The sequence below is a fragment of the Aspergillus undulatus genome (genome assembly GCF_047715775.1).
Source record: "Aspergillus undulatus strain CBS 261.88 unplaced genomic scaffold BDV17scaffold_24, whole genome shotgun sequence".
Lineage (NCBI taxonomy): Eukaryota > Fungi > Ascomycota > Eurotiomycetes > Eurotiales > Aspergillaceae > Aspergillus > Aspergillus undulatus.
In genome coordinates, this window is record NW_027396628.1 from 206239 (window position 1) to 229276 (window position 23038).

General features: G+C 50.2%; 9 protein-coding genes across 9 annotated transcripts; 4 read left to right on the forward strand and 5 right to left on the reverse strand.

Annotated features, from left to right (window-relative positions):
* The first annotated feature begins 2167 nt into the window (after positions 1 to 2167).
* BDV17DRAFT_263388 (eL39 family ribosomal protein) lies at positions 2168 to 3253 on the forward strand. Its single transcript, XM_073757903.1, has 3 exons — positions 2168 to 2266; positions 2400 to 2500; positions 2746 to 3253. Exons 1-3 carry the CDS (start codon positions 2261 to 2263, stop codon positions 2792 to 2794), a joined length of 156 nt encoding a protein of 51 aa, XP_073615560.1. The 5' UTR covers positions 2168 to 2260; the 3' UTR covers positions 2795 to 3253.
* Positions 3254 to 3724: 471 nt separating this feature from the next.
* Positions 3725 to 5365, reverse strand: skpA (SCF ubiquitin ligase subunit skpA). Its single transcript, XM_073757904.1, has 6 exons — positions 4983 to 5365; positions 4744 to 4825; positions 4575 to 4672; positions 4334 to 4504; positions 4099 to 4268; positions 3725 to 4040 (listed from the first exon to the last, which is right to left on the reverse strand). Exons 2-6 carry the CDS (start codon positions 4805 to 4807, stop codon positions 4034 to 4036), a joined length of 510 nt encoding a protein of 169 aa, XP_073615561.1. The 5' UTR covers positions 4808 to 4825; positions 4983 to 5365; the 3' UTR covers positions 3725 to 4033.
* A 424-nt stretch (positions 5366 to 5789) lies between these two features.
* Positions 5790 to 8416, forward strand: smp3 (glycosylphosphatidylinositol-alpha 1,2 mannosyltransferase smp3). The gene is made up of 4 exons (XM_073765299.1): positions 5790 to 5996; positions 6185 to 6564; positions 6624 to 6751; positions 6809 to 8416. Exons 1-4 carry the CDS (start codon positions 5888 to 5890, stop codon positions 7809 to 7811), a joined length of 1620 nt encoding a protein of 539 aa, XP_073615562.1. The 5' UTR covers positions 5790 to 5887; the 3' UTR covers positions 7812 to 8416.
* BDV17DRAFT_298438 (putative UV excision repair protein (RadW)) lies at positions 8160 to 10249 on the reverse strand (the record flags this gene model as incomplete). Its single annotated transcript, XM_073763692.1, has 7 exons — positions 8160 to 8887; positions 8941 to 9396; positions 9457 to 9774; positions 9851 to 9930; positions 9992 to 10064; positions 10122 to 10169; positions 10232 to 10249. 7 exons carry the CDS (start codon positions 10247 to 10249, stop codon positions 8768 to 8770), a joined length of 1113 nt encoding a protein of 370 aa, XP_073615563.1. The 3' UTR covers positions 8160 to 8767.
* Positions 10250 to 11783: 1534 nt separating this feature from the next.
* BDV17DRAFT_88949 (uncharacterized protein) lies at positions 11784 to 13515 on the forward strand. Its single transcript, XM_073765298.1, has one exon. The coding sequence runs from the start codon at positions 12223 to 12225 to the stop codon at positions 13435 to 13437; it is 1215 nt and encodes a 404-aa protein (XP_073615564.1). The 5' UTR covers positions 11784 to 12222; the 3' UTR covers positions 13438 to 13515.
* A 2674-nt stretch (positions 13516 to 16189) lies between these two features.
* Positions 16190 to 17576, reverse strand: rip1 (ubiquinol--cytochrome-c reductase catalytic subunit RIP1). The gene is made up of 4 exons (XM_073765297.1): positions 17103 to 17576; positions 16875 to 16963; positions 16653 to 16803; positions 16190 to 16595 (listed from the first exon to the last, which is right to left on the reverse strand). The coding sequence occupies exons 1-4, from the start codon at positions 17365 to 17367 to the stop codon at positions 16414 to 16416; spliced, it is 687 nt and encodes a 228-aa protein (XP_073615565.1). The 5' UTR covers positions 17368 to 17576; the 3' UTR covers positions 16190 to 16413.
* A 59-nt stretch (positions 17577 to 17635) lies between these two features.
* BDV17DRAFT_263426 (histone-fold domain-containing protein) lies at positions 17636 to 18882 on the reverse strand. The gene is made up of 4 exons (XM_073757905.1): positions 18544 to 18882; positions 18400 to 18485; positions 18255 to 18345; positions 17636 to 18200 (listed from the first exon to the last, which is right to left on the reverse strand). Exons 1-4 carry the CDS (start codon positions 18617 to 18619, stop codon positions 17896 to 17898), a joined length of 558 nt encoding a protein of 185 aa, XP_073615566.1. The 5' UTR covers positions 18620 to 18882; the 3' UTR covers positions 17636 to 17895.
* A 123-nt stretch (positions 18883 to 19005) lies between these two features.
* Positions 19006 to 22058, forward strand: BDV17DRAFT_89412 (chloride channel protein). The gene is made up of 7 exons (XM_073765300.1): positions 19006 to 19578; positions 19636 to 19703; positions 19756 to 20115; positions 20164 to 20241; positions 20287 to 20612; positions 20661 to 21015; positions 21062 to 22058. The coding sequence occupies exons 1-7, from the start codon at positions 19107 to 19109 to the stop codon at positions 21974 to 21976; spliced, it is 2574 nt and encodes an 857-aa protein (XP_073615567.1). The 5' UTR covers positions 19006 to 19106; the 3' UTR covers positions 21977 to 22058.
* Positions 22045 to 22947, reverse strand: BDV17DRAFT_263431 (uncharacterized protein). The gene is made up of 3 exons (XM_073757906.1): positions 22700 to 22947; positions 22534 to 22633; positions 22045 to 22410 (listed from the first exon to the last, which is right to left on the reverse strand). The coding sequence occupies exons 1-3, from the start codon at positions 22798 to 22800 to the stop codon at positions 22174 to 22176; spliced, it is 438 nt and encodes a 145-aa protein (XP_073615568.1). The 5' UTR covers positions 22801 to 22947; the 3' UTR covers positions 22045 to 22173.
* Positions 22948 to 23038: the final 91 nt, after the last annotated feature.

Here is a 23038-nt window from a genome sequence, read left to right on the forward strand (position 1 = left end):
ATGAGTCAATGCTCTAATGCTCGTATCATCTGCCACCGGGTCCCGTCATCTGCTAGTTCTGAACCTAGTCTCGTATCTATATCTGGCGATCACGACCAAGGCTACCAAGCATTGTTGTCAGCAAAAGCAATAACTATCGAGTCATCATACAAAGGACTTTGTAGAAGATGAATCGCCAACTGATCTTGCAAAGTGCGACAAGGAGCCCTGGGCATGGAGGAATTGAGTGACTATTCCGTACCTCCCTGTAGGGCACTTCAAAACTTCAAAACTCGCATCGTCGGGTCTCTGATGCCCCGGGCCCCGAGATTTCCTCCAAACAGACCTTGATGTGAGGTTGACGTTCGAGGTTCTGACGATCGTGCTTACTCCGGCCATGATTGGCTCGCTCCTCCTGTGAACTGGGTCTTTTTGATCCCGCGAAGGAAAACACCGTCATCGTGGCACGCTCCCCTGTGTCTCAGGCCATGTTGCTGGATGGCGCAAATTTTATGAATCCTGCTCGCTTATCGTTATCCCTGTTCATCCAGATCGATTGTTCATTTGCCCGTCAAGGACGCCGCTCGCTGCAAGTGGGGCCAAATGCCACTAACAGTGGTTATCTCCTAAGTCCGTCCCAGACTTACCTATACTAAACGAATACGGCAGCCTCAAGGACCTTTGTAGCCCTTCAGGAGGACACGTATCTAAATGTTTTGCCTGCCAGGCTCCCACGGGAACTACAGAGTCGACTCTCCTATTCGAGACTAGGTTGAGATAGGTGAACCCTAAAGATTGCCCATGTCCGATTGGTGAGCGTCAACTGTCAGTCGTGCTGTTGGTCCTGAGCATGGGCGGAACTCCGCCGCGGGAGGGTTTACGTTGAGACAATAGTATTATACTCCATATCTACAAGATTCAACATACGCATACGCACCAGGCAGTGAGCATATGGTTTCATAGTATACGAGTTTTGCCAGGAAACAGGACATCCTGAACCGCTTCGAACAATGCAGCTGTTCTATTGTAGCCTCGGACTCCGTTCGATATCCCAGGCAACAGAGCGGTGGATTCCCGGGCTCAACCTGTGAGACATGGCATTTTGCATGGCTTGTCACACTCGGGGGGCCTAAAGCCCTAGCTAACGGACCTTACAAGGCCCGGAGGATTATCAATCTCGGATCGTCGAAGCTTGTATGTTCCGTATACGCTCTGGCTGACTCATAGGCAGCGGATCGTGCAATTTTTGAGGCATCTACGGAGTATTTCGTAGGTTGAAGACGCCGCGTGTTCTTTAACAACCTCAAAGCTATCTATCAAAAAGTCCAAATCTACGGAGTAATCATTTCTAAAATCTGGAGCCCTCAATTTGAAACCACCAAATAGCACTCGGAATTTGCCGCCATCCTATCCGTACTGGGAAAAAGAATGCGCCAACCTACCTTAACACTGCGTGGCTCATGTCTTATACTCTGCAATTGACTCGCAAACCTCGCAGCTCGCAAGGATATGCGTCTGCCATTCTGCGATATCTTGGCACTGAGGCGCATATATCAAGTGTATAACAACGGCGTCCTTCTTCTCAACCGATGAGCCTGAGCCAGCGAAAGCGGCCCTAGTTTCGAAATGCTGGCTAGATCGAGCTTCAGCAGTAGCCATACCAAACAGCGCACGAGCAGCTTTTGCTCTGTAAACGTACGGTGGTAGCTATTGAATATTTGCCATGCCAGGGTGTTTCGTAGTACAAAGAGTTCACGATACATAGATCGAAGATGACTCCGATGCACCCTTCCCTACATAGCATACCTCCAGATCGCCCCTGCCCAAAATGACTCATATCGTGGGTCAGAATTAGCGCTGACGAGTAGCATCATGCATACCTAAGTCAGCCTCGGACAGTTTATGATCCTCGTTGGAAGGCATGTTCCACTGAGGTCCTCCCGAATACGCAATGCCGGCCATATCTCAGCATCGTCCGGATTAACGATGACCGGGCTGTATACTTTCCAGTAATTATGTCATTAGATTCGACAAAACATGATGAGATGTCTGGAGCTTGAAAATATTCAGTTATTGTTTCCTCCTGTTTAAATTTCCGGGGGATGCGCCGTGGTTGATATTAAGTGCCTGAGGCATCATCACATGACCTCGGGAAGCGAAGCGCTAACCCTGTCCGCACCAAAAAACCCTCCTCCACGAAAAGACCTTGAGAGGACGGTCGACAAACTCACTATCGCTAGTCCATACATACAACTCAGTTCGCTCGCGACAACCCATCAAGATGCCGGTTAGTGACCTTTTTTGCCAGCATATTTCAGTCGCCAAATTGAATAAAAATATTCTTCATCCCACCTTTTTTGCTCTTAAGTTTGAGACATGCTTGAAGTGACCGCTTGCTAACGCCATGCCCCTCGCTATAGAGCCAGAAGAGTTTCCGCACCAAGCAAAAGCTTGCCAAAGCTCAGAAGCAGAACCGTCCCATCCCCCAGTGGATTCGTCTCAGGACCGGTAACACGATCAGGTAAATACACCAGTCAACCTATATATACACCTTTTGGAGACAAGTGCGCGGAAGAGGAGGAACAAGGACGACAAACGAAGGAACAAGGATACACCAAACGATTCCTTTTTATGCCTCGCCGCTATTGCTGACGCTTTCGCCATCGGATTGAAAACTGGATGGGACCGAGATGGATCGGACGCACGCACGACGGTCGCAGTAAAGCGCACGATGAAGAAACAACCACTAACATTCAACTTCTCCAGATACAACGCTAAGCGACGTCACTGGCGCAAGACCCGTCTCGGTATCTAAGCTCGTGCGACTGCTTTCTTCGACCGAGTCGTTCACGCATTGTTTCCTTGGGATACTTTCCCCCGTTCAATGATACCGCACGGCATGGCAAAAGTTCTTTCGGACTCGCGATGATTTGATTTTGCAACAAAGAATGTCCATCCGCGACTCCGTCTTCACCTGATACGATCGAATTCCGCTACCCTTAATCTTTTCACCTTTCACCTCTTTTCTCGCTTCGGGCTTTCTAGTCGTCATGTTTGGACCCATGGTTTCTCTTTGATAAATCGACAACTGTCTCGTCTCTTCGAGCGACCGGATATGGTGTTTTAGTATACCAGCGAAGCGGATTAGTGGCGGCGGGTTTCTGAAGGACCTTTCTTTTTGCAAGTTGTTGTACGCGAGCTCTTAGGGAACCAAGACAAGAAAAGAAACACAAATCGAAAATTGATGGGTAATGAGCATTCTTTGGCTTGAACTTGAACAGTCTTCCGTATACCTTGAAGCCTGGAGTTAATTGTCGACTGAAACAAGGTTCATATGAGTCTGCCAGGTAGCCAGTTGTCTTCGGCTTGACGGACCAGGACCTTCGTAGGCAGGGTTCTCCGTAGTCATTCCGGCAAGCCCATACTTCCGGAAGTAGTCTAATACTCTATAGTCTACCTGTTCTACGTTCCCTTAGTGACCCAGTTGTTCGCGGGTGCTCTCAACCCTTTTTTGGGCTGGGGTAGCCTAGATGCGACGCCCACCTAAGGACTGAGTCAGACTGAAATGCTCCACAAGCAAATGGAGACCTAGCAGGTAGACTCAATATGTATCTACATACTCTGCATAGTGCCTGAATACCCACGGGTCATTGACTCACACGAGAGTGCTCTGGCCACGAGAGAGACAGACACAGCCGAGAGAAAATCTACCAAAAGTTATCGGGGAGAGACCCAGAATGTGTGGTTTGAGGGTTAAAAAGATGGTATTTTCATATCTCAAGAATGCGCCTCTGCATTCGATATCATATCGTTTGGTAATGACAATAGACTAGTTGAATGTTTTTGTATTTTGCGTGAACAGACACATCACTTCGGGGAAATATAACCAGGAGGGGTAGAGTAAAATGAGAGAAACAACGAAACCGCTAGTATCACATAACGCCCTAAACTAGATGACCCTTTTTGGTAAAACTCATTCAGTTGTTATCATGGTGGCCGACTAGCAGACCCTAACGAAAAGGAAAGAAACCGTATCGAGTCTCCGGGTGAAGATTTAACGACTAAGAATGAAGGGTTAGTATATGTATGCATGGGATGCGGATGGTTTAGGGAACATACTCCTCAGCCCACTCGTTCTCACGGCGAATCTGGTCCTCCTCCTCGGGGGTGAAGTCGTTCTGGATGTTGAACGTCTTGCGGATTTCCTCGGGAGACTTTCCCTTGATCATGTTGGCAACGGTCTTGCACCCGATGTCAAGGAGGGGCTTGATGTCAAGGTAGTTGGCAGCCTGGTGATCGCAAAGTCAGTACATACAAAACGGGCAAAACCGAGTATATTAAAGTCTCAACATACCAAGATGATCTCGAACAGCATTTCCTGGTCAACCTGCATGAACTTCTGGTCCCACTCATCGATGTCGGTCGTCTTGCGGCGGGAGTCGTCCTCCTCGCCCTCCTTAGCCTCGGGGTCTCCCCGGTGGTGCGTGGACCACTCGATTATTTTGTTCATGACATTCTCGGAGACCTGGTTTTGAGAAAAGATAAAGTTAGATCATGGATAAATTCGAAGTTACGTGTCTTTCTTGGTTACTCACGTTGGGGACGGGAATGGCTTCCGATGGAGCTGCATCCGGCGAAGCCAGGTCTTGAAGAAGGTTCTTGATGAGGAGAGAGCGCTCAGCAACATCACGAGCTGGAGAAATGTCAGTCAATCGTCCGAGGTACCAAAGGCGCTTCGAAGAAGCAGGGTCGTTCAACACATACGGCATTGGATATCCTTGCCATCGCTGCTGGTCAAGGTCAGGATCTGTTCGTTCTTGGGGGCCATTTTGAAGATCCGAGAATGCTTGAATAGAAAGTCAGTTTTGATATGTGATAATTTAAGGTTGAATTGTGAAGTGAGCTCTGCGGGGACTTGTGTTTGAGAGAAAGTCCAAAGCTAAGAGCGAAGAGCGGGGAGCGTGGGCGGTAGCTGGCGGCGGCGGTAACAGTGGTTGACTTACCGATCGCGAGTGATTTATAAGACAGTGAGGAGATAGTGAGATGAAGTTCTTAAGTGCTGTGAATGATTGAGGCGAAGAGGCTGTTTCAGGAGAGAAGGATGAGGAGGAAAGTTGGAGCTATAAGTAGATAGTGGGAGGAGTAGGAGTGGGAGTGGTGCGTCAATGAATGCAGCCGCTGCTCTTGGTCTGCTTTGGTTTTCTTTTGCTCGGGGAAGGCGTCCGCCTTTACCTTTCTTGCTGCGCCCTCCCGGCCTTTATTTCCCTGGTGCGCTCTCAGGCACCAGTCTCAGTCTACAAAGATTGCCTGACTTGGTGGAATTGCTGTCTTTTGTGTTGGTGCTTGGGGCGGTTGCCACTTCTTCCAGGCGCTTTGCAGGGGAATGTATCATGATGGCTCAAGGAACAAACAGCGCCCTTTCAGTGGCCAGAGTAACTAAACCCAATAGATGATTATTTCACTTTGTATGGGGCTCTTGGACCCTTTGAACCTCTATCAGAAACGTATGATCTTGATCCACTCGGACTGCTTTCATTGCTATGGTCTCCTGGAATAGCCAGCCTCTCCTCCGTACCCGAGTCTGGCTGGGTGATATCATCCCTCGACGCGTCTAAATCGTCCACTCGTTGCGCTCCCTGGATCGCATTCTGCTTTCAACCATCCTCGCCGTTTGTTCCTTTTTCTACCTTCTTTCTTTGCTTTTTCTGGTGAATTTTCTGTTTGCTGTCAGACTCTTGTGATCTGTTTGAGATCTCTTGACTATTTTCCACCCGTGTCTCGATGTTGCGACCTGATCGCCCTTGATCTGTTCCACGGCATCCTCTATGCAGCAGCATGTGCAATACAAGACTTATACTCCGAATACATCTCCATTGCTCTGTTGCTCCGAAACCGTTCCATATAAACCATGCGGACGCGAACATACTTGGTGCTCTTGCTGATACGTGTTTACTTTGCGCTGAGCCCCAGCTACATCCACCCGGATGAGCATTTCCAAGGCCTTGAGGTCTTTGCAGGTATGCGCATTGTTTATTGAACATCTTGGTTTAAACAGTGAATTTGCCCCATGCTTAGTTCGGGCTTGGTCATTTGACGGCTGCAACGCTTGCGACGGCGCGACTGATTACCCCCGCCCACGCCACACCATGAACTCGACATTCACTGCTTTGCTTCAGGATGTTCTGCTTACTTTAGTTCTTTATAGGTCGAATCCTTTCATATCCATCTCGGCTTCCCTGGGAGTTTACCTCTGAGCGCCCGATTCGCAGCATCTTCCCGCTATGGCCGATTTATGACGTTCCGATAAGCCTTCTAAAATGGTTCTATACCGAGACTGGGACGGAAGGACCCCCTGCACAACTGGTATACTATGTTGTGCGGGGGGTCATGTTTCTGCTGAGCTTCGTGTTAGAAGACTGGGCTGTGTACGAGCTGGTACCTCCGCGCCAGCGCAAGGTAGCTATGGTTCTGGTGGCATCCTCGTATGTCACCTGGACGCATCAGACGCACACCTTCTCCAACTCGCTTGAGACGCTGTTGGTCGCCTGGGGCTTAGTTTTAGTTCATCGCATTACTAGCAATAAGGTTCGAGTCATCGGGGGTCAAGAATATGTGGTGATGCGACTAGCTAATAGTGTTAACAGCGACGCTCCTCTCTGTTCTCCTTCGCTGTGCTCTCGTTTATATCCGTCGCAGGCGTCTTCAACAGGATAACGTTCCCTGCTTTCCTGTTTATTCCAGGTCTCCAATTGTTACCTCAATTTTGGCGCAAGTGAGTGTCGCGCATAGCCCCTGTTCCAGCTCCCGTTGCTTATCAATTCTTGTATAGACCACTATCGCTATTCACCTTCGTCGGCTTCGCCCTCCTCTTCCTTTGCTTTGCTATATACGTTGATACAACATTCTATAATCCCGCTGCATCATTCAAAGATGTCTTGTGCTCGCCGATAATCACGCCACTGAATAATCTCCTCTATAACACGGACAACTCCAACTTGGCTCTTCATGGACTCCACCCTCATTACAACCACCTCTTAGTCAATCTGCCCCAACTTCTGGGTCCGGCACTTGTCGTCATGGTTTCGCAGGTCTACAAACTCCGCTCTATACCATCTTGGTTGAAGAACACACGCGCAGCTTCTGCGCTTTCGGCTACCGCCGTGCTGTCCATTTTCCCTCACCAGGAGCCCCGGTTCTTGATGCCCTGCGTGCCTTTGCTCCTGAGCTGTCTTCAGATCCGCAGACCGCGCCTATTTCTGGTTGCTTGGGTGGTATTCAACGTAGCCATGGGCTTTTTGATGGGTGTATACCACCAGGGAGGAGTTGTGCCCACGCAGCTTGTCATACCATCCATTGTCTCAGAGACCATAGGGACGTGGCATGACCAGTCAAAGCAGCCTCGGTCTCTGTCCGCTACTGTCTTCTGGTGGAAAACATATTCCCCACCACTTTGGTTACTAGGTGACAACTCTACGCTACCGCTCGACCTGGATATCGACACCCGAGACCTAATGGGCAAGCCAGGACCAGAAATGGTCAATGAGCTAGAAAGCCTCATCCCCTCCTGTCGACCAAAACAGAAAGGTGCAGCGTCTGATGCTGTCTTCATTGTCGCTCCCACGTCGGTTACCTACCTTGACCAGTTCCTGGCTCCGCAGGACCCGCAGTCAAGCCTGGAATTGCTTGAACTATGGTCTTACAGGAACCATATCAATCTCGATGATCTAGACTTTGGTGAAGACGGTGTTTGGTCTACGCTCAAGCGGGTCATTGGGAGGCGCGGGTTGGGCGTTTGGCTCGCGCAACGACCCGGATGCCGCTCAATCAGCTGATCCATACTAATTCGGTCAGTTGACACCGAGTCTTAATTAAGGTTGTCCGGGTGGACAGTGAAATTGAGCTTTATGCTTATCTGCCTCTCTTCTGACAATTACGCTTTACCGGTGTTACGGTGTATATCAAACATCACCATGGCCTGGCCGGAGCTCGGGTTGACATGCTTTCTTCTATTATTGATTTCTTCTTACAACCCCATTTGATTCCCTATCTGTACCCTTTTTTTGCTTCTGACATCCTTTCTTCTATTTCCCCCCATTTAGACCTCTTTAATTCTGGAGCTGAACTCTACCATTTCATATACCCTATATATCATAAAGTCATTCTAATTTCTTCATCATTCTGATCGGAAACTAATGGCTCTTATACCCCCTCCTCTCATGTCCAATAACATTATGAACCTTTTTTTTTCTTTGTCTGAATCCATGAGTACACCGGATTTTCTCTAAAACTTCCAATGAACCTAGAATGCAGTAGGCCGCGGCGCCGGATCGACATTCCCCGTTCAGACTCTATTCCCTAAATCCTGGCGGCTTCCTGTTGGAAATTCCATCTACCGTAGGATAGATTTCGGGGCCACGGTCCGAAGAGTGGAAGTTTAGTTAGTGGAAGTTGTAGTTATAACCCGGCTTGCCTTTTTTAAACCGTCAGAGTACCGGGGCCAGGGATCCCGGTTACTAACCAGAGATCTCATGCCGAGTGAGAAGGGGTTCAAAGAATTCCACTTCAATACGCAGAGAATGTGGTCTGTAGACCGGGACAGGAGGCGAGATATTGGGACTGGACTGAGAAAACCAGGACGTACTGGGTCTCGCAGTATTACAGCTGCTACATATGGAGAATATAGGTGAAAGTCAAATTCACGGATCCACGTTACTCATTATGGGAGGGGAATAGATTTGTAGATAAGGAAATAGCGGCACATGATCATGACTGAGGCCGGAGGATTGCTTCATGCATCGTCACCGTCGTCCGAGTTCTCAAACAGGTAGTTCGCCGCAAGCTCTTCGTTCTTGTCGCACGCGAAGTAGGCTTGAATGACTAGCTCGCGCGAAAATCCGAGCCGGCAGAGCTAGATCCAAGTTAGCTAGATGTCAACCCACAGAGTTGAAAAAAATGGCATACCCGTTCAATAGCGTCTCGCTCTTCTTCCGTGACGTGGATCTGAGTTGTGCCGGGGGGAAGCGGACCGTCGTCCTCTTCACTCAACAGCTGGAGGAATTGCTCCTCGTTCTGTCCGATGAGCTGTGCAATTTGAGGGTTGCCTTGGCCGACTTGCTGCAGGATGGGTTCCAGCATCTGAGGCTGCTGCTGGACCAGCTGACGAAGTTGCTGGAAATGCGGGTTGTTGCGTAGGAAATCGAGGTTGGCCTGCGCTTCACCACCGGCAGCACCTCGGGTGCCACCGCGACCTTCAGTGTTACCAGCCTGGGCAGCGGCCTCGAAAAGATTAACCGGCTCGTCATCTCCAGATGTGGCGGTTGTAGCACCGGTGGCAGGAGCGGCGGGAGCACCAGGGGCGGCAGGGGAGGCAGCAGCAGCTCGTTGATTTTGCTCCTGTTGGATGTCTTCAGGAATACCCTAATTCAAAAAGGCCAATCAGCGGACTACGTCATTTATTGAGTGATCGAAGGGACTCACACTCAGAAGATATTCGATAGCTCGGTCTGGGTTGAAGAAAGCAGCCCTCATCGCACGGTTGATGTCGCTTCTCTCAAAACCCATGTTCACCATCTCAGCGATGGCTCCTTCGCTCTGCGCGCCAGCAAGCAATGTTGACGGATCATTGAAAGATGGCTGAGCAGCTCCGGAAGAGGCAGGGGAAGGGGTCGCCGGAACCGGAGCGGGTGCAGAAGCTGTGTTTGAGGATGGAGCGGGAGCAGGGGGAGCTGCGGGAGTCGATGTTACTGGATTTGAAGGTGTGGAAGGTCCCTGTGAAGAAGCAGGTTGAGTCTTGGGCTACAGCAGACGCATGTTAGCTCAATCACACCTCCCTCCGAGATCAGCAGACAGGGGGCAGGAAAAGTCCGCGTACCTTGGAAACCATGCAAACAATGAACCCCTTCTCCTCGATGTTGTAGGACTCAATCGTCTTGTCATCTTGAAGGATCTTTCCTGCAGGTTGACTTAGCATCAGATATGAGCTCGACAGACTTATGGAGATATTTGGACTTACCCGAGTAAATGAGCTTCAGTAGAGGAACATCCCATCCTTTCTCTGTGGAAATCTTTTCCTTAACTTGCCCAACCTAAACAAAACTTAGCCCCGCATGACGAAGGCTTGAAAGTGAGGCAGGCCTACTTACCGTCTCTGACGGTTCTGCGTCAATGACGAACTTCTGCTGCTTCAAGTCCTGTAAAAGAGCGTCAGGGGTGGATCCTAGGGGTCGTGTGAGCGTCAAGGATGGCTACGTACCTTGAACGTGAGCTTCATCTTGCGCCACCGGAAGGTAGATAGCTAGAAGTGGGGGAGGGGAGCTGGACGACAGGGTCTGGCGGAGGGCGAGGGATAGGCGGAAAGGGTAGGATTGCTTTTGATAAGATGTAGATGAAAAAAAGGGCGCAATCGGGACAAAATTCCAGACAGCAAAAGAGACGAAAGCAACAAGTGAAGATGATAAATTATGATGGCAGCAGAGAAGATGAGAGAACTGCCAGCAGACGGCGGAGGCGGTCACTCGATCAGCAGCCCCTTACAAGCCACGGACCACTGCCCACCAGCCACATCTCCAGGGCCCCGCCACACATCCCCTTCCAGGCTTCCACCGTCTTCTCTTTGTCTGTCGCTTCTCAGCTATGGGCCTCGCCTCATCAGTCAACAATTCCCCGGTCAAGGGTCTCCCCAGAATTACGGGGCGCTTAGAACGCCCCCTCTCAGGCACCTGAGTATCTCATCTTTATGATCGGAGCTGAGTCAAGCAGAAGTGTCGGTCCTCGATACCTAGTTGCTTCTGCCTACATTGCAATGCTCTGAGCCACTTCTGGAAAGCAGCAACACCGGGATGATACCTAGGTCACCTGAGGTCACGCCGAACAACTCGAGACCGTGTGGAAAGTGGCGTGGCGAGGCCGAGCGAACAACTGCCTCTTTCCTGCCCTACCCAGGTCACCGGGTACTCCGTTCCCCGTTGGTACTTTGGCGGTATCAGTCGCGGTTCAGTATCAGACGCTTTTGTATGAACCGGTTGTTGTGATCTGTGGTAAGTCAAACATGTCCCTTGGATTTGTCACATGGCGACATCGAGCAATATGTACATAGAAGGATGTTCGTTCAGCCTCGTCCCTCATGTCAAGCCATTGCAGGAGGTGTTGCTACAGTCTTCACTACACACTCACAAATTGTCCCTGGCGAATATTCCATGAAATGTCCCTGATTCAAACCGTCAGGCTCTTCCTACCCATACCGGCCTTAATTCGTTCCAAGTGTTCTATTGACACGTCACTGTGGATCGGAGATTTGCTGGTTCCAATACATCCCGCTTCTCAGTCACCATTGACGGCGATTATTGGATGCGGTCCAGGGTATTGAAAACAACCTTGACAAATTGTCTCCTGGTAAGATCTGTTCCATGTAAGGAAAGGTTTCTTCTCGCGGCAACAGGCCAATCGCTTGCTCGATAGCCCTGAACGGACAAGCCCTAAACAGTTACTCGCGGTCTAGGCATGTCAGGCACAGACTTTGTCACTTCTCCGGTGAAGAGTACATCGAATTGAACTGATGAGTGGCTCCAGGTGGTTCAGGTTTTCACTGACAAACAACAGCCAATCTCTTGTGACCAAGGAGGATGATCCAATGACTGCGCGCAATGTCTGGCAATGACAAGCCGAAAGCCACCGAGAGAATGGAAGGTATCCGATCCCTCCACCAGATCGGTATACCCTCAAGTGGGCTCTACGAGCAGATCATGGTACTTTTTGCTTGTATACACCGTTTGTGGCCTCGAATATTCTGAGTCACCCCTTGTGCCGCTTAGGATTCCAGCCAGACTAACAGACGAATGTGTATTGATACTCCATGCATCCCAACCCACAAGACTATAGTTCCTGATAGTCCCAATCTCTGACCCCAGCAACTCCCTGACACCTCGCTAACGCGTCTCGCCTTATCATCCAATCCTCATACCTCAGTTGCTCTTTCCTCAAAACTACATATCGTTGTTCCTTCCAGACTGTCTCGACCCCATCTGGCTCTTTCCTCACCAAACTGCCCTTATGAACCGAAGCCCTACTACCTTCCTCCACGACCCAATTCTTCTATCTTTCTTACTAGCTCCGCTCTCTACCACTCCTTCAAAGCGTTGCCGAGAAGCTTGTTCACTCGCTACATATCAATTGCGTTCTCGGTTTGTTACGTTCTTATTGGGATATCGGCTCAAATAGGCTATCTGCAAGCCCTTTCCCGTCTGCATGACGCTCTTCAGCTCCGCCATGCTCAGGGCTGCCCCGGCTTACCTTGTGGGAGGGGTGTCCTTGCTTCTTGCAGTCATTGTTACCGTCATCGATGGCATGTGCTATGGCTCTTCGGTGGTCTCATCGCCTGATAATTCTTTGGTTGAAGCACTCATCGTCAGTTTCAGTATCATTACTTGCCCTGTGGTCCTTGCTCTCATTTTGATCTCGGCGAATGAGCCGAAGATTGACACTTGGGCGTCGCGGAAACGGTGGAGAACAACGACATATGGTGCTGGCATAGGGTATCTGGCTCTGGCCACCGGGGTTACTGCCGGAGGTATTGCGTGGAGTACGTCTGTGCCCGAGGCAAAGGAGTCAAGTTTATACCCACATCGACGATCACTTTTGGTTGCTCGCTGCGTCTTGTGGGCTTTCTCGGTTCTCGCTCAAGGAATGCTTTGCGGTGTTCTTCTAACGAGCTGGAGGACAGTCGGTCGAGCCAACCTCAGCCAATGGCCAAGCTTGGCCTCGTACGAGCTTGACGGCATCTGTCCGAGTCGATCAGTTGCATTGCAAAAAGCGATATACAATTCACCTTCGTCAGCTACCAAACTGCAACGCCAATCAACCGACACCTTACCCAAGCATCAACCATCGGTATCGAGCACAACTTCTCGATGCTCAGCCCGTTATTCGGGCAAGACGCTGACTCCCTCGGACTCCAAACTTCCTTCGAATGGTCTGAATCCAGCACCCATTTCCTATCCTGAGACCGCAACAACTCGAACCAGGCCCGAGGACCACGCCAGTGAAGGTAACCAAAGCCGACTCCAGCAGCTTCATCGAAGCAGTTTACAAATCGAACAGTCCTTGGACAGTGTGATGTTACGCCCTTCGTCGATAACACCGTCATCCACGCAACCAGAGGCCAAATACTCCCAAGCGAAACCAAAGCTCCCAGACGAGAGCAATGTTCACCCGCTGTTTCGCTCCAGTACTCGGTCCCCTCCTCCAACACCCTCGCCGAGTACAATTGTCCTCGCCTCGCCGGATGCGGGCCAGACGATCACCGTGAAGACATTGCAACGGATGAGGTCAACCTGCTCGGTTGGAACAAGAACCCCTCGAAATCGCTCTGTTCTGCTTGAGCAGACAGATCACCTTTTTGAAGGTGTAGAGCTGAGGCGGGCATCGAATTTGAGTTGTAAACACAACGGGCACGATGCCTAATTTAGCGAAGCCGCCATGTACACGCACTATGCGTATAGAACGTATCCTGTTATTTAGCGAAAAATACCACCGAATTGATCTGATTGCATGAATTTGCTTTCATATTTATTGAAATTGACAGGCGTATCCATCATTATGAGATCCGTCTATATCTCAATCAAACGCAAAGGTCCCAGCAACCATCCAACTCCCCCAACTCCAGGAAGAAGATATTAATGCTTCCAAGAATTCCCGTACATCTTTCTAATCCCCGCCTTTCGTAAAGCTCATCCAGAAAGATCCGATCCTGGAGGACGAACATTCGGCCTACACGGAGTTAGTAGGCCCATTAGTTTGATCAAATGATCCAGATCGAAAGGCAGAACAAAAGAGAAGCTGTACCGAATAGCATGTCTGAATAAGAGATATCCCATTGTTCCAACCAGGGCAACCTTGGTGAACCGTCTGATTCCCGGCCGATGGTATCTTGGTATTGGACGGTAAGCCCTTCGAGGCTGTGACGCATGGGGTGGGTGCGAGTAGGTGTGCATAATGTATGGACGGCTCTAGTAGGTATCTTTTGAGAGACTGAAAGCATGAATGGTATATTATTAGAGATACTGCTGAAGAAGGGCACAGCTTTATACCTGAAGAGTATAAAGAAAACACCGACCTCAAGGCCGAGGCCGAGGCCGAGGCCGAATTTCGGAGATAAGAGACAACGATCTATATCGGACTCCACTAAGCGACCATGGACAAAATGACGGAAGCGTTTGTTTGGCCTGTTTATTGAGTCTTCTACTCAATCTATATTCAAGAGAGAGAAGTCAAAACAGAGCTGCAGAACTTGGCGCAGCAATGACCCCCTCCGTAGCCCACCAATGCTTTGCCCTCCGATAAGTCTCATCCAAAAGATCAGGATACCCATAATTGATATTAGATCACGGTCCAAAATGGACGTCGTTTAGATAAACTTCATTCAGTTTCACCGAAATAAAGCTGTAGCAGTTCTCTGTCGAGTGCCGGCGGTTCTGGTTGGCCGTACTTGAGAGTTTGCCAGTTCTGCCTGAGCTTGAGGAATTTTTTCTCAAGCAAGTAGCCGCTCCTGCTGTAGTAGGACGGCCATGGACGGTAAGACAATATGCACGGCTTTGGCGCGCGGGATCTGCTGGGTGAATGTTGAGAGGCCGGGTTCTGTCTCCTTTGCTAGTTTGTCTCGTTGCTCGGCTAGGCGCTGCTCGAGTTGCTGTTGCTGGTGCTCAATGAAAGGGAGATTTCTATCAGTGCTGCTACTGCTGCTGCTGCTGCTGCTGCTGCTAGCAGCTCGCCGTTGTCACTGAAGTTTCAGCATCTCGCCGAGCAACCCGCCGGCAGGCGAACAGGCTCGGATTCCATTATAATTTGAGAGGAGCGGGAACAGGGCATCGATCTCTCAAGGGGCAAAGAATAAAGCTCGCCAATTGGTTCTTTGACATTAGTTCCCCTGTACCACGGATATCTAGCGGTCTCAGTCTTGCCGAAGTCACGCCAGCACCATATCTGGAGCTCCTTGAGATCGGGAAACAGTCTAACTGTGATGAGCGCAAGTAAGTCGTACGAATAGTAGCGCGTCCAAGGGAACAAGTGCATCCCTGACGCGCCTAGGGCTAACTTGCGCACCGTCTTCAGATCTCTCGAATGGAATTGCCCAAAAATCGTGTACGGACAGGCCGTGAGCAGATCGTCGATATCGTCCCTGGTGTTGCCCCACATCTTCTGATTGACGAAGAGAACGTCCTTGTCCAAATGGAACCACGTTCGTGGTCCGTTTGCGCGTGTCTCGAAGGCTAGAGTATAACCCCAGCTCTTTAGACGTCCCGCGACTCACGCCACGTATGCAGTAGAGGGGGGATGGGCGCAGAACTATATAGTGAGTTTTGACGTATAATCTGCGCCGCTATCGTGGGTTCGTCTTGGAGCCAGGTCATTGGGATTTCAGGCGTTGATGCCGACGGCTCCAGGGCTGATCTGGCCCGCCCTGACTACTGGTTATGCCGAGGGACTCTAGGTTTCGCTGCTTGACTCGACCAGGGATCTTCCGTCACCAGTTCGGGGCGAAATAGAGCAGGTCGGGGTTGATTCGATGGTCTACTGTTTGCCTGAAGTGTTCTTCGAACTCTTTCTCGTCTAGGGTGTCTTCTTTGATATGTACGACGCGGGGCGATGTAGCAAACAGGTAGATCTCGCGACGGAGGTCAAAGGGGAGTTTGGGAAAGAGGTGGAAGGTTTCTAGGGTCATTCTGATGTTCAAAAGTATGTCCGACGTGGTGAGGCATATTTCAGCATGATAGGCGTAGTTATGGCTAAGATTAGAAGGGCCGGCCCTCTAGCGGCTTGGGCGGAAAGCGCAGACGAGGCTGAGATGACATGCTGCTTGTGGACATGAACAAAACATAGATGCAAGGGTAGAGGATTCATCACTAAACCCTTGCCTCTATTGAGCACGTTCTGGATCTAAGTATATCAACCAAAAAGTGATAGGACATGGACGAATTTACTCACCAACGTCATATTGAGGCACAACGTAAAATGAAACTACCAGGCAAGAGAACAGCACCTTGAGGTAAACAATGCAAGCTCAATTGAACAAAGGAAAAGAGGTAGATTACAACACATGACCCAAAATCTTCAACGACATTTGTCCATCGCTCCATCGCCCCTCGTGTCAGGACCAGTTCCAAGTCTCTCAGGAGCAAATGGGGGGGGGAGTGGAAAACAGAGTCTATACAGCAACAAAGAAACCCCATGAGCAGTGAGTATACAAGCTCGATAAGCGGAGCAGGGCAGGGTTTGAAGTAATAGAACAGATGGCTCATTTTTGTAAGTGGATCAATATAAAAACACAGTCCCTCTAATCTTAACATAACAGGGTGATTCATCTAAACACACAAACCTTTCCACATTCTCCTTCGGTTGCCCATCGCTCAACCGTCAACGTCGACGCCGATATATGGTCGCTTAACCAATGATGAGGGTCTCATCATCGGGGAAGTTGTACTGGGGAACCTCGAGGTTCAGAGGGGCGGGACCCTTCCTGATACGGCCGGAGATATCGTAGTGCGAACCGTGACAGGGGCAGAACCAGCCGCCGTAGTCACCGGACTCACCGATGGGCACACAACCAAGGTGGGTGCAGACACCTAAAGAAATCGAACTGTTAGTTACTGCGAGTACCCGTGAGCCTGCATCTCACTCACCAAGCATGACGAGCCACTCGGACTTCTGCACACGGTCCTCGTCGGCCTGGGGGTCACGGAGGGTCTTCCAGTCGTATTCCTGGGCCTCCTTGATCTCATCCGCAGTACGGTGACGGATGAAAACGGGCTTGCCACGCCACTTGATGATGACCTATTACAGTTCCTGGTTAGTCGCAATGCGCGCTGGTGGACTTAAACCATCAAGAATGATTGTGAACGTACGTTCTTGCCCTCGGGAATGGTACCGAGTCCGATTTCGACCTTAGCCTGAGCGAGAACGTCGGCGGAGGCGGACATGTTGACAAGGAAGTCTATCGCAAAGTCGAATGTTAGCTCATTGACCTCCGACTCAAAACAACCAATTCCTTCTCCCGTAATATTTATTTCCTCCAAGACAAATTCATCCGCATCCATGTCTCCTCCAGATATCAAATGCTCAGGAACACCTACCCTGAACAGTAGCCTTGGCACCAACAGCAGAGGCCAGACCCATAGTACCAGCGACGAAATAGGAGAAGACCTGGTTGGAGCGAGGGCCCTTCTTGGAGGAATATTTGCTGAAATCAGGGATCTTCGTAGTGTCCTTAGCGGAGAACGGGCTGTCGAAGGTCGAGCTGTTTCGTTGCGAGGAGGCGACAACGGCGCGGGAAGTTGTGGACAGCTGCTGGCGGGCGCATGCGCGCAGCAAAGAGCTGGAAACGGCGGAGAGAGCCATGGCGAGAGAGCAATTGCGGATCAATTGCAATGAGAACGACCGATGGGGCGGGGAGGAGGGGGGATGGGACGCAGAGAGAAGCGGATGCGGATGGAGGAGGAATTCTGAGGTCGAAGTCCCGACGGCCGCCCGGCGAAACAGTCGAGCTTTCACGAAAAGCGATTCGGAAATACTCGCCCCCTGATTGGCCGATGGCCCACCGCTGGCCACAAGACTGTCGACGTCAAGTCTCTACATATACTGATTCTACAATGTAGATAAATACTAATCAGACTCTAATTAGTTTATAATAGTGTCTAATTGGTAAATAACTGTGCAGTCTTCAACTGTGGACGTTGTTGGTAGGCGCTCTACTTTCTGCCCTGTTCAAGGTACAAGTGCACCCGTCTTGGATCGTCATACGATCATCATCGAACCATAGTACAAGACATAGTCATAATGCCAACAGTGTATACAAACAATGCAACTCAAAGCCCAAAACACCTGAGAACTCCTAGTTGTGCTCCTGGTCCCTTTTGTATAACCCAATCACTGATCCGCCATTTCCACATCGTTATCCTTGACCTGCGAGTCACCAGCATCATCGACCAACATCGTAACTGTTGGAGGTCTTGAACTCCGAGGCACCGAAGCTTCCTCTTTGCCATTTGGTGTTTCCGGACTTGCGTCGGCTATCGGTGGCAGAGCTCCGTTCAATGTGCGCTGTCCCTGCTGAACCTCAACATCCTTGGATAAGTCCTTCGCTTGCTTCTGCTTGAACTGTTTGTACGTTGTCGTTTTTGGTATGACGTCGGCGAGGAACTCGAGGTTGTCTATTCGCGAAACCGCCGTTGCTATAATATTGAGTATCAGCATCATCCCAGTCAAACTGAGGTAGACCAGCGTACCTAGATCTTTGTATTGAACAGTCTTCCGCGGCTTTCGCTCGGATTTGACGACATTGTGCCCTTGTTCCACGAGGTATTGGATGAATAATTCCTGAAAGAGTCAATCAATTGGCTTGAAGACGGCAAGAATCAAGGTTCCACGTACAGTAGCCATCGCGACTACAAATGTCGCATTGCTGGAGCATTGAACGATGTCATCGTCTAAATTGATTATTTTTTTGATACGGGAGACTGATTAAAGGCATTAGCAAGGCAGGCATCAGAAGCAGTATGACAGTGTCGAGCGTACTAGGTAGAGACGTCTGTCCTGTGATTTCAGGCGCCGCATCGGACCCGGACGCGGTCTTGGTATCTTTGGTGGGCATCGCGACGTGATGAACGGTCTAACGGCGGAATGATGGGAAATTCTGACTGTAGGATATTTGGGCAATTTCGACTGCTAGAGATAACGCGTGAATTTTGATTCAGTGGCGGTACGAGGGGGAAGCTCCGGTCGCGCGTGGCGCATCGATATGGATATCGCGTAGCACACAAAGGAGGTACTCGAGAATGGGTGGAAGGTTCGTTGATGATTCTTGATAGATGGTGGCAGCGAAGTTGCGCTTATGAACGAATCCGATAGCTTCCTTTCTTTCAAAAGATTGATCATACAAAGCAAGTCAAGCACCCGCGGTTCTGCCGTTCTTCATGTCCAGTTCATTGGCGCGATAAGCGTTTCGAATCCCTTATCTCACGTGGTGGCCGCGTATCCAATCGCTCTGCTCTCGGTCAACCGCTCCGAATGTACAGCTTTCAAGTTTCAACAAAAAACCAGTTCGACTATGCTCGCTCACTGCTGGTTCAACTGAGGCTATGAGCTCAATGCCTGCCTCATCGTCTCCCCTTCCCTCCCCGTCTGTCGAGCGCCGTCTGTGGAGAACCTTCTCGGGGTTATCGGCCTCGTCGCAAGCTCCACGCTCGCCCGCCGGCAATGGCCAGGCACCTGTGATCACCGAGGAGATCAGCGAGATCAAACGATACGAGGACTTTACGACAATCGACTGGGTCCAGGATGCGGTGCACGAGCAAGCACGGCGGCGGATGAAGAGACAGGAGGGCTCAGGGTTCTGGGACAAAGAAGGCACATTCAAATGGAGACATAAAGTGCGGGAATCTTATGATGCCGGACAAGCATGGCTTGTCATCACGATAGTCGGGGCAACTATTGGGTTGATTTCGGCTGTTCTGAATATCGTTACCGAGTGGTTGTCGGACATTAAGTTGGGTTACTGTACGACCGCGTTTTATCTCAACCAACAGTTCTGCTGTTGGGGTGCTGAAGGAGGTACGTCAAGACAATTTGTTGGAACCAAAGTTAGAGCTAATCACGATGCTCTGCTAGGATGCCCCGAATGGAGAACCTGGACTTCGTTCTGGGTTGTTAACTATGTCCTATACACCTTTTACGCGGTACCTTGCCCTCCGGCCCCTCCTTGACTCGACAACCGCTAAGTCTCGATAGGTTCTATTTGCCTTTATAGCCGCGAAGTTGGTTAAGTCATTCGCGCCATATGCCGCCGGTTCAGGTATCTCCGAAATAAAATGCATCATCGCCGGATTCGTCATGAAAGGCTTCTTGGGCGGCTGGACACTCTTGATCAAGTCAATTGCGCTTCCATTGGCCATTGCTTCGGGCCTGTCGGTGGGTAAAGAAGGGCCAAGTGTTCACTTTGCGGTTTGTGCGGGAAATGTTATCTCGCGTTTCTTCACCAAATACAAGCGGAGTGCATCGAAGACTCGAGAAGTCTTGACGGCCACAGCAGCAGCTGGCGTTGCTGTTGCTTTTGGTAGTCCAATTGGAGGTGTGCTATTCTCTCTCGAGGTATGAGTCTTTTGGTTGAGATTTTTGGCCAGTGCTGATCCAGCGTAGGAGGTAGCGTCCTATTTCCCACTGAAGACGTTATGGCGAAGCTATTTCTGTGCTCTGGTTGCAACCGGAGTATTGTCCGTATGTTTGCGCCCTTCTTTGCCGAGATATACTTACAACGCCTAGGCAATGAATCCTTTTCGGACCGGGCAAATGGTTATGTTCCAAGTACAGTATGACCGCACTTGGCACTTTTTTGAGCTGATATTTTTCATCCTCATTGGCATCTTTGGTGGATTGTACGGAGCACTAGTTATCAAGTGGAATCTTCGTGTTCAAGCATTCAGAAAGAAATATCTTTCCCAGCATGCTGTGGTTGAGTCTGTGGTGTTAGCTGCGCTCACGGCAGTTATCTGTTTCCCAAATATGTTCTTGAAAATAAATATGACCGAGATGATGGAGATCCTGTTTCAAGAATGCGAAGGAGAACACGATTATCATGGTCTTTGCGAGTGAGTGCTCTGACTCTGTTCTTCCCATCTATGTTACTAATGAAACAGTTCTAAATATCGTTGGTCGATGGTCGCGTCACTAGCTACTGCCACAATCCTACGGATACTACTGGTCATTATATCCTATGGCTGCAAGGTACCTGCTGGAATCTTTGTTCCATCCATGGCTATTGGAGCATCGTTTGGCCGCATGGTTGGTATCATGGTTCAAGCATTGCATGAATCGTTCCCAGACTCGAGGTTCTTCGCAGCTTGTGAACCTGACCTGCCATGTATCACGCCGGGAACCTATGCGTTCCTGGGAGCTGGCGCGGCACTATCTGGCATTATGCACTTGACCATTTCCGTGACCGTCATTATGTTTGAGCTCACCGGAGCCTTGACCTATATTCTTCCCACTATGGTATGCACTACATCTACTATTTTCAAGCACCTAGTAACGTGTTCAGATCGTGGTCGGCGTCACCAAGGCTGTTGGAGACCGTTTCGGAAATGGTGGCATAGCAGACCGCATGATCTGGGCCAATGGATTCCCCTTCCTCGATAACAAAGAAGACCACGTCTTTAACGTCCCCGTTTCGCACGCCATGACCAGTGACCCGGTCTCGCTACCTGCATCCGACTTTCCAGTGCGCGAGGCAGAGCACCTCCTAAGCGATAACAAATTCCAAGGCTTCCCAATCGTGGAAGACCGCTCCAGCAAAATTCTAGTCGGGTACATCGGCCGCACAGAGCTCCGCTACGCCATCGATCGAGCCAGAGCAGAAGGCATGATGTCCCCCAGCGCCCAATGCGTCTTCACCAAGGAAGCAGCAGAGGCAGCAATTGCTCGTCGCGCATCATCCACTTTCTCCCACGCCCATCTCGCTGCCCCAGACACATTCGACAACATCCAGAGCAGTTCCGGCGCTAGCTTTGTCGATTTCAGCAGATACGTCGACCACACCCCGCTAACCGTGCACCCGCGCCTGCCTCTCGAAACCGTCATGGAGATCTTTAAGAAGATGGGGCCCCGCGTCATCTTAGTCGAGCACCGCGGCCGGCTCACCGGCCTCGTCACAGTCAAAGACTGTCTCAAGTATCAGTTCAAGGTTGAAGCCGAGGAGCAGGCCTTGGCTGCAACGAACCAGGCAGAGTTCCCGCTTGGCGCGTATCAAAATGTTAAAGATGGCGATACGCTCGAAGAGCGGATCTGGAACTTCATGCAGAAGATTGGGTCGAGGTTTTCGAAGGCTAAGGGGCCGGCGCGGCCGAGAGATGTTAGACCCATTTCGCAGGAGGATCGGACTCCTTCTGGTATTCTTACTGGAACGGAGAATGACGATGCTGATGAGACCATGGTTGAGTTGGAAGAGAGACGTTGATATAGATTTTGGGACGCAGCGCGATGTATAATACACGAACCATAGACGGAATAGGATCTAATCTTTGATAAATATAGGAAAACCTCATAATCATGCCGATACCCCCTTCCCTTCCCGTCCGGTCAAGCTCCCTAAACCACTCCAAGCAACCCTCATCATCTATCTACACTCTACCTTCATACTGAGGGATAGAGGAACTACGACTCCTCCCTCATCCCCACCAAAATACCCCCCGCCGCCAACATCGCCGCACCAACCCACCAAAGCCCACCAACCTTCTCACTAAAAACAACCATGCCCAGAAGCGCCGTAATAAGGAAGTTCGCTGACGTGTTGGTGATAGACACCTTTGTTGTTGATGGGGCTGCTGTCAGGGCGCGCGTGAAGAGCGCCCACATTATTATGTTGCAGAGGACGTTTAGGCCCAAACATATCTGGTTGTTATTGTTAGTATTTGGTTTAGAAGTGAGAGAATATGGGAACGAGAGGGAGAGTCAAGTTGGGTTGGGTTAACCGGTTAGGGTGGAATTGGATGATGGGGAGATGGGAAGACTCACCCCCCTGATGATAAGCAAAAGGACCGGGTGGTCGTCGGCTGCAGCGCCGAAGATTGATAGGAGTCCGTTGGCGAATGAGGTTGTTTGTTCGTCTGTTGTGCTGTTCGCTATGTTAGCTATCCCTCTACTCTCTATGTGGTTACTTGGGCCTGGGCTGAGGGAGTACAGTTTTGCGAAGAGGCCGTTAAACGCGGCGAATGCGCCTGAGGCAACGGCGAGGAGGATCCAGCGGGGTTTTGCCTGCACTGGGGGTTGTGATTGGGACATGTTTGAGGCTAATGTCTTTTAGGGATTGGATTTTGAGGTTGACTTAGATATGGCCTTGGGGTTGAGGTGGTGACTGTCGTGGTTGAGAGAAGGTTCGTAAGGAATGCCAAGTATCAGATTGCCCGTCTCGACCTTGGTGATATGCGCAAGTATACTCTACATAGTACTGTGCACGTTTGAGCCGAAATATAGAACAATTCTCTGTATTTTAATTTACAGCTTGTATAAATATGATCTA

What these genes read in the sequence shown, in the direction of transcription:
- BDV17DRAFT_263388 (XM_073757903.1), top strand. An exon ending in AGGACCGGTAACACGATCAG is followed by an intron (nt 2,501 to 2,745) that starts GTAAATACACCA and finishes CAACTTCTCCAG; the next exon opens with ATACAACGCTAAGCGACGTC.
- skpA (XM_073757904.1), bottom strand. Translation starts at nt 4,807, where the DNA reads ATGGCCCCCAAGAACGAACAGATCCTGACCTTGACCAGCAGCGATGGC. An exon ending in AAGCCATTCCCGTCCCCAAC is followed by an intron (nt 4,505 to 4,574) that starts GTGAGTAACCAA and finishes TCTCAAAACCAG; the next exon opens with GTCTCCGAGAATGTCATGAA. An exon ending in TGCTGTTCGAGATCATCTTG is followed by an intron (nt 4,269 to 4,333) that starts GTATGTTGAGAC and finishes TGCGATCACCAG; the next exon opens with GCTGCCAACTACCTTGACAT.
- smp3 (XM_073765299.1), top strand. Translation starts at nt 5,888, where the DNA reads ATGCGGACGCGAACATACTTGGTGCTCTTGCTGATACGTGTTTACTTT. An exon ending in ATCGCATTACTAGCAATAAG is followed by an intron (nt 6,565 to 6,623) that starts GTTCGAGTCATC and finishes TAGTGTTAACAG; the next exon opens with CGACGCTCCTCTCTGTTCTC. An exon ending in TTACCTCAATTTTGGCGCAA is followed by an intron (nt 6,752 to 6,808) that starts GTGAGTGTCGCG and finishes ATTCTTGTATAG; the next exon opens with ACCACTATCGCTATTCACCT.
- BDV17DRAFT_88949 (XM_073765298.1), top strand. Translation starts at nt 12,223, where the DNA reads ATGACGCTCTTCAGCTCCGCCATGCTCAGGGCTGCCCCGGCTTACCTT.
- rip1 (XM_073765297.1), bottom strand. Translation starts at nt 17,367, where the DNA reads ATGGCTCTCTCCGCCGTTTCCAGCTCTTTGCTGCGCGCATGCGCCCGC. An exon ending in TGCCAAGGCTACTGTTCAGG is followed by an intron (nt 16,964 to 17,102) that starts GTAGGTGTTCCT and finishes ACTTTGCGATAG; the next exon opens with ACTTCCTTGTCAACATGTCC. An exon ending in CGAGTGGCTCGTCATGCTTG is followed by an intron (nt 16,596 to 16,652) that starts GTGAGTGAGATG and finishes CGATTTCTTTAG; the next exon opens with GTGTCTGCACCCACCTTGGT.
- BDV17DRAFT_263426 (XM_073757905.1), bottom strand. Translation starts at nt 18,619, where the DNA reads ATGCCCACCAAAGATACCAAGACCGCGTCCGGGTCCGATGCGGCGCCT. An exon ending in AGGACAGACGTCTCTACCTA is followed by an intron (nt 18,486 to 18,543) that starts GTACGCTCGACA and finishes GCCTTTAATCAG; the next exon opens with TCTCCCGTATCAAAAAAATA. An exon ending in TTGTAGTCGCGATGGCTACT is followed by an intron (nt 18,346 to 18,399) that starts GTACGTGGAACC and finishes TGACTCTTTCAG; the next exon opens with GAATTATTCATCCAATACCT.
- BDV17DRAFT_89412 (XM_073765300.1), top strand. Translation starts at nt 19,107, where the DNA reads ATGAGCTCAATGCCTGCCTCATCGTCTCCCCTTCCCTCCCCGTCTGTC. An exon ending in GTGTGCTATTCTCTCTCGAG is followed by an intron (nt 20,116 to 20,163) that starts GTATGAGTCTTT and finishes GATCCAGCGTAG; the next exon opens with GAGGTAGCGTCCTATTTCCC. An exon ending in CCTATATTCTTCCCACTATG is followed by an intron (nt 21,016 to 21,061) that starts GTATGCACTACA and finishes TAACGTGTTCAG; the next exon opens with ATCGTGGTCGGCGTCACCAA.
- BDV17DRAFT_263431 (XM_073757906.1), bottom strand. Translation starts at nt 22,800, where the DNA reads ATGTCCCAATCACAACCCCCAGTGCAGGCAAAACCCCGCTGGATCCTC. An exon ending in AACGGCCTCTTCGCAAAACT is followed by an intron (nt 22,634 to 22,699) that starts GTACTCCCTCAG and finishes CATAGCGAACAG; the next exon opens with CACAACAGACGAACAAACAA. An exon ending in TTTTGCTTATCATCAGGGGG is followed by an intron (nt 22,411 to 22,533) that starts GTGAGTCTTCCC and finishes AATAACAACCAG; the next exon opens with ATATGTTTGGGCCTAAACGT.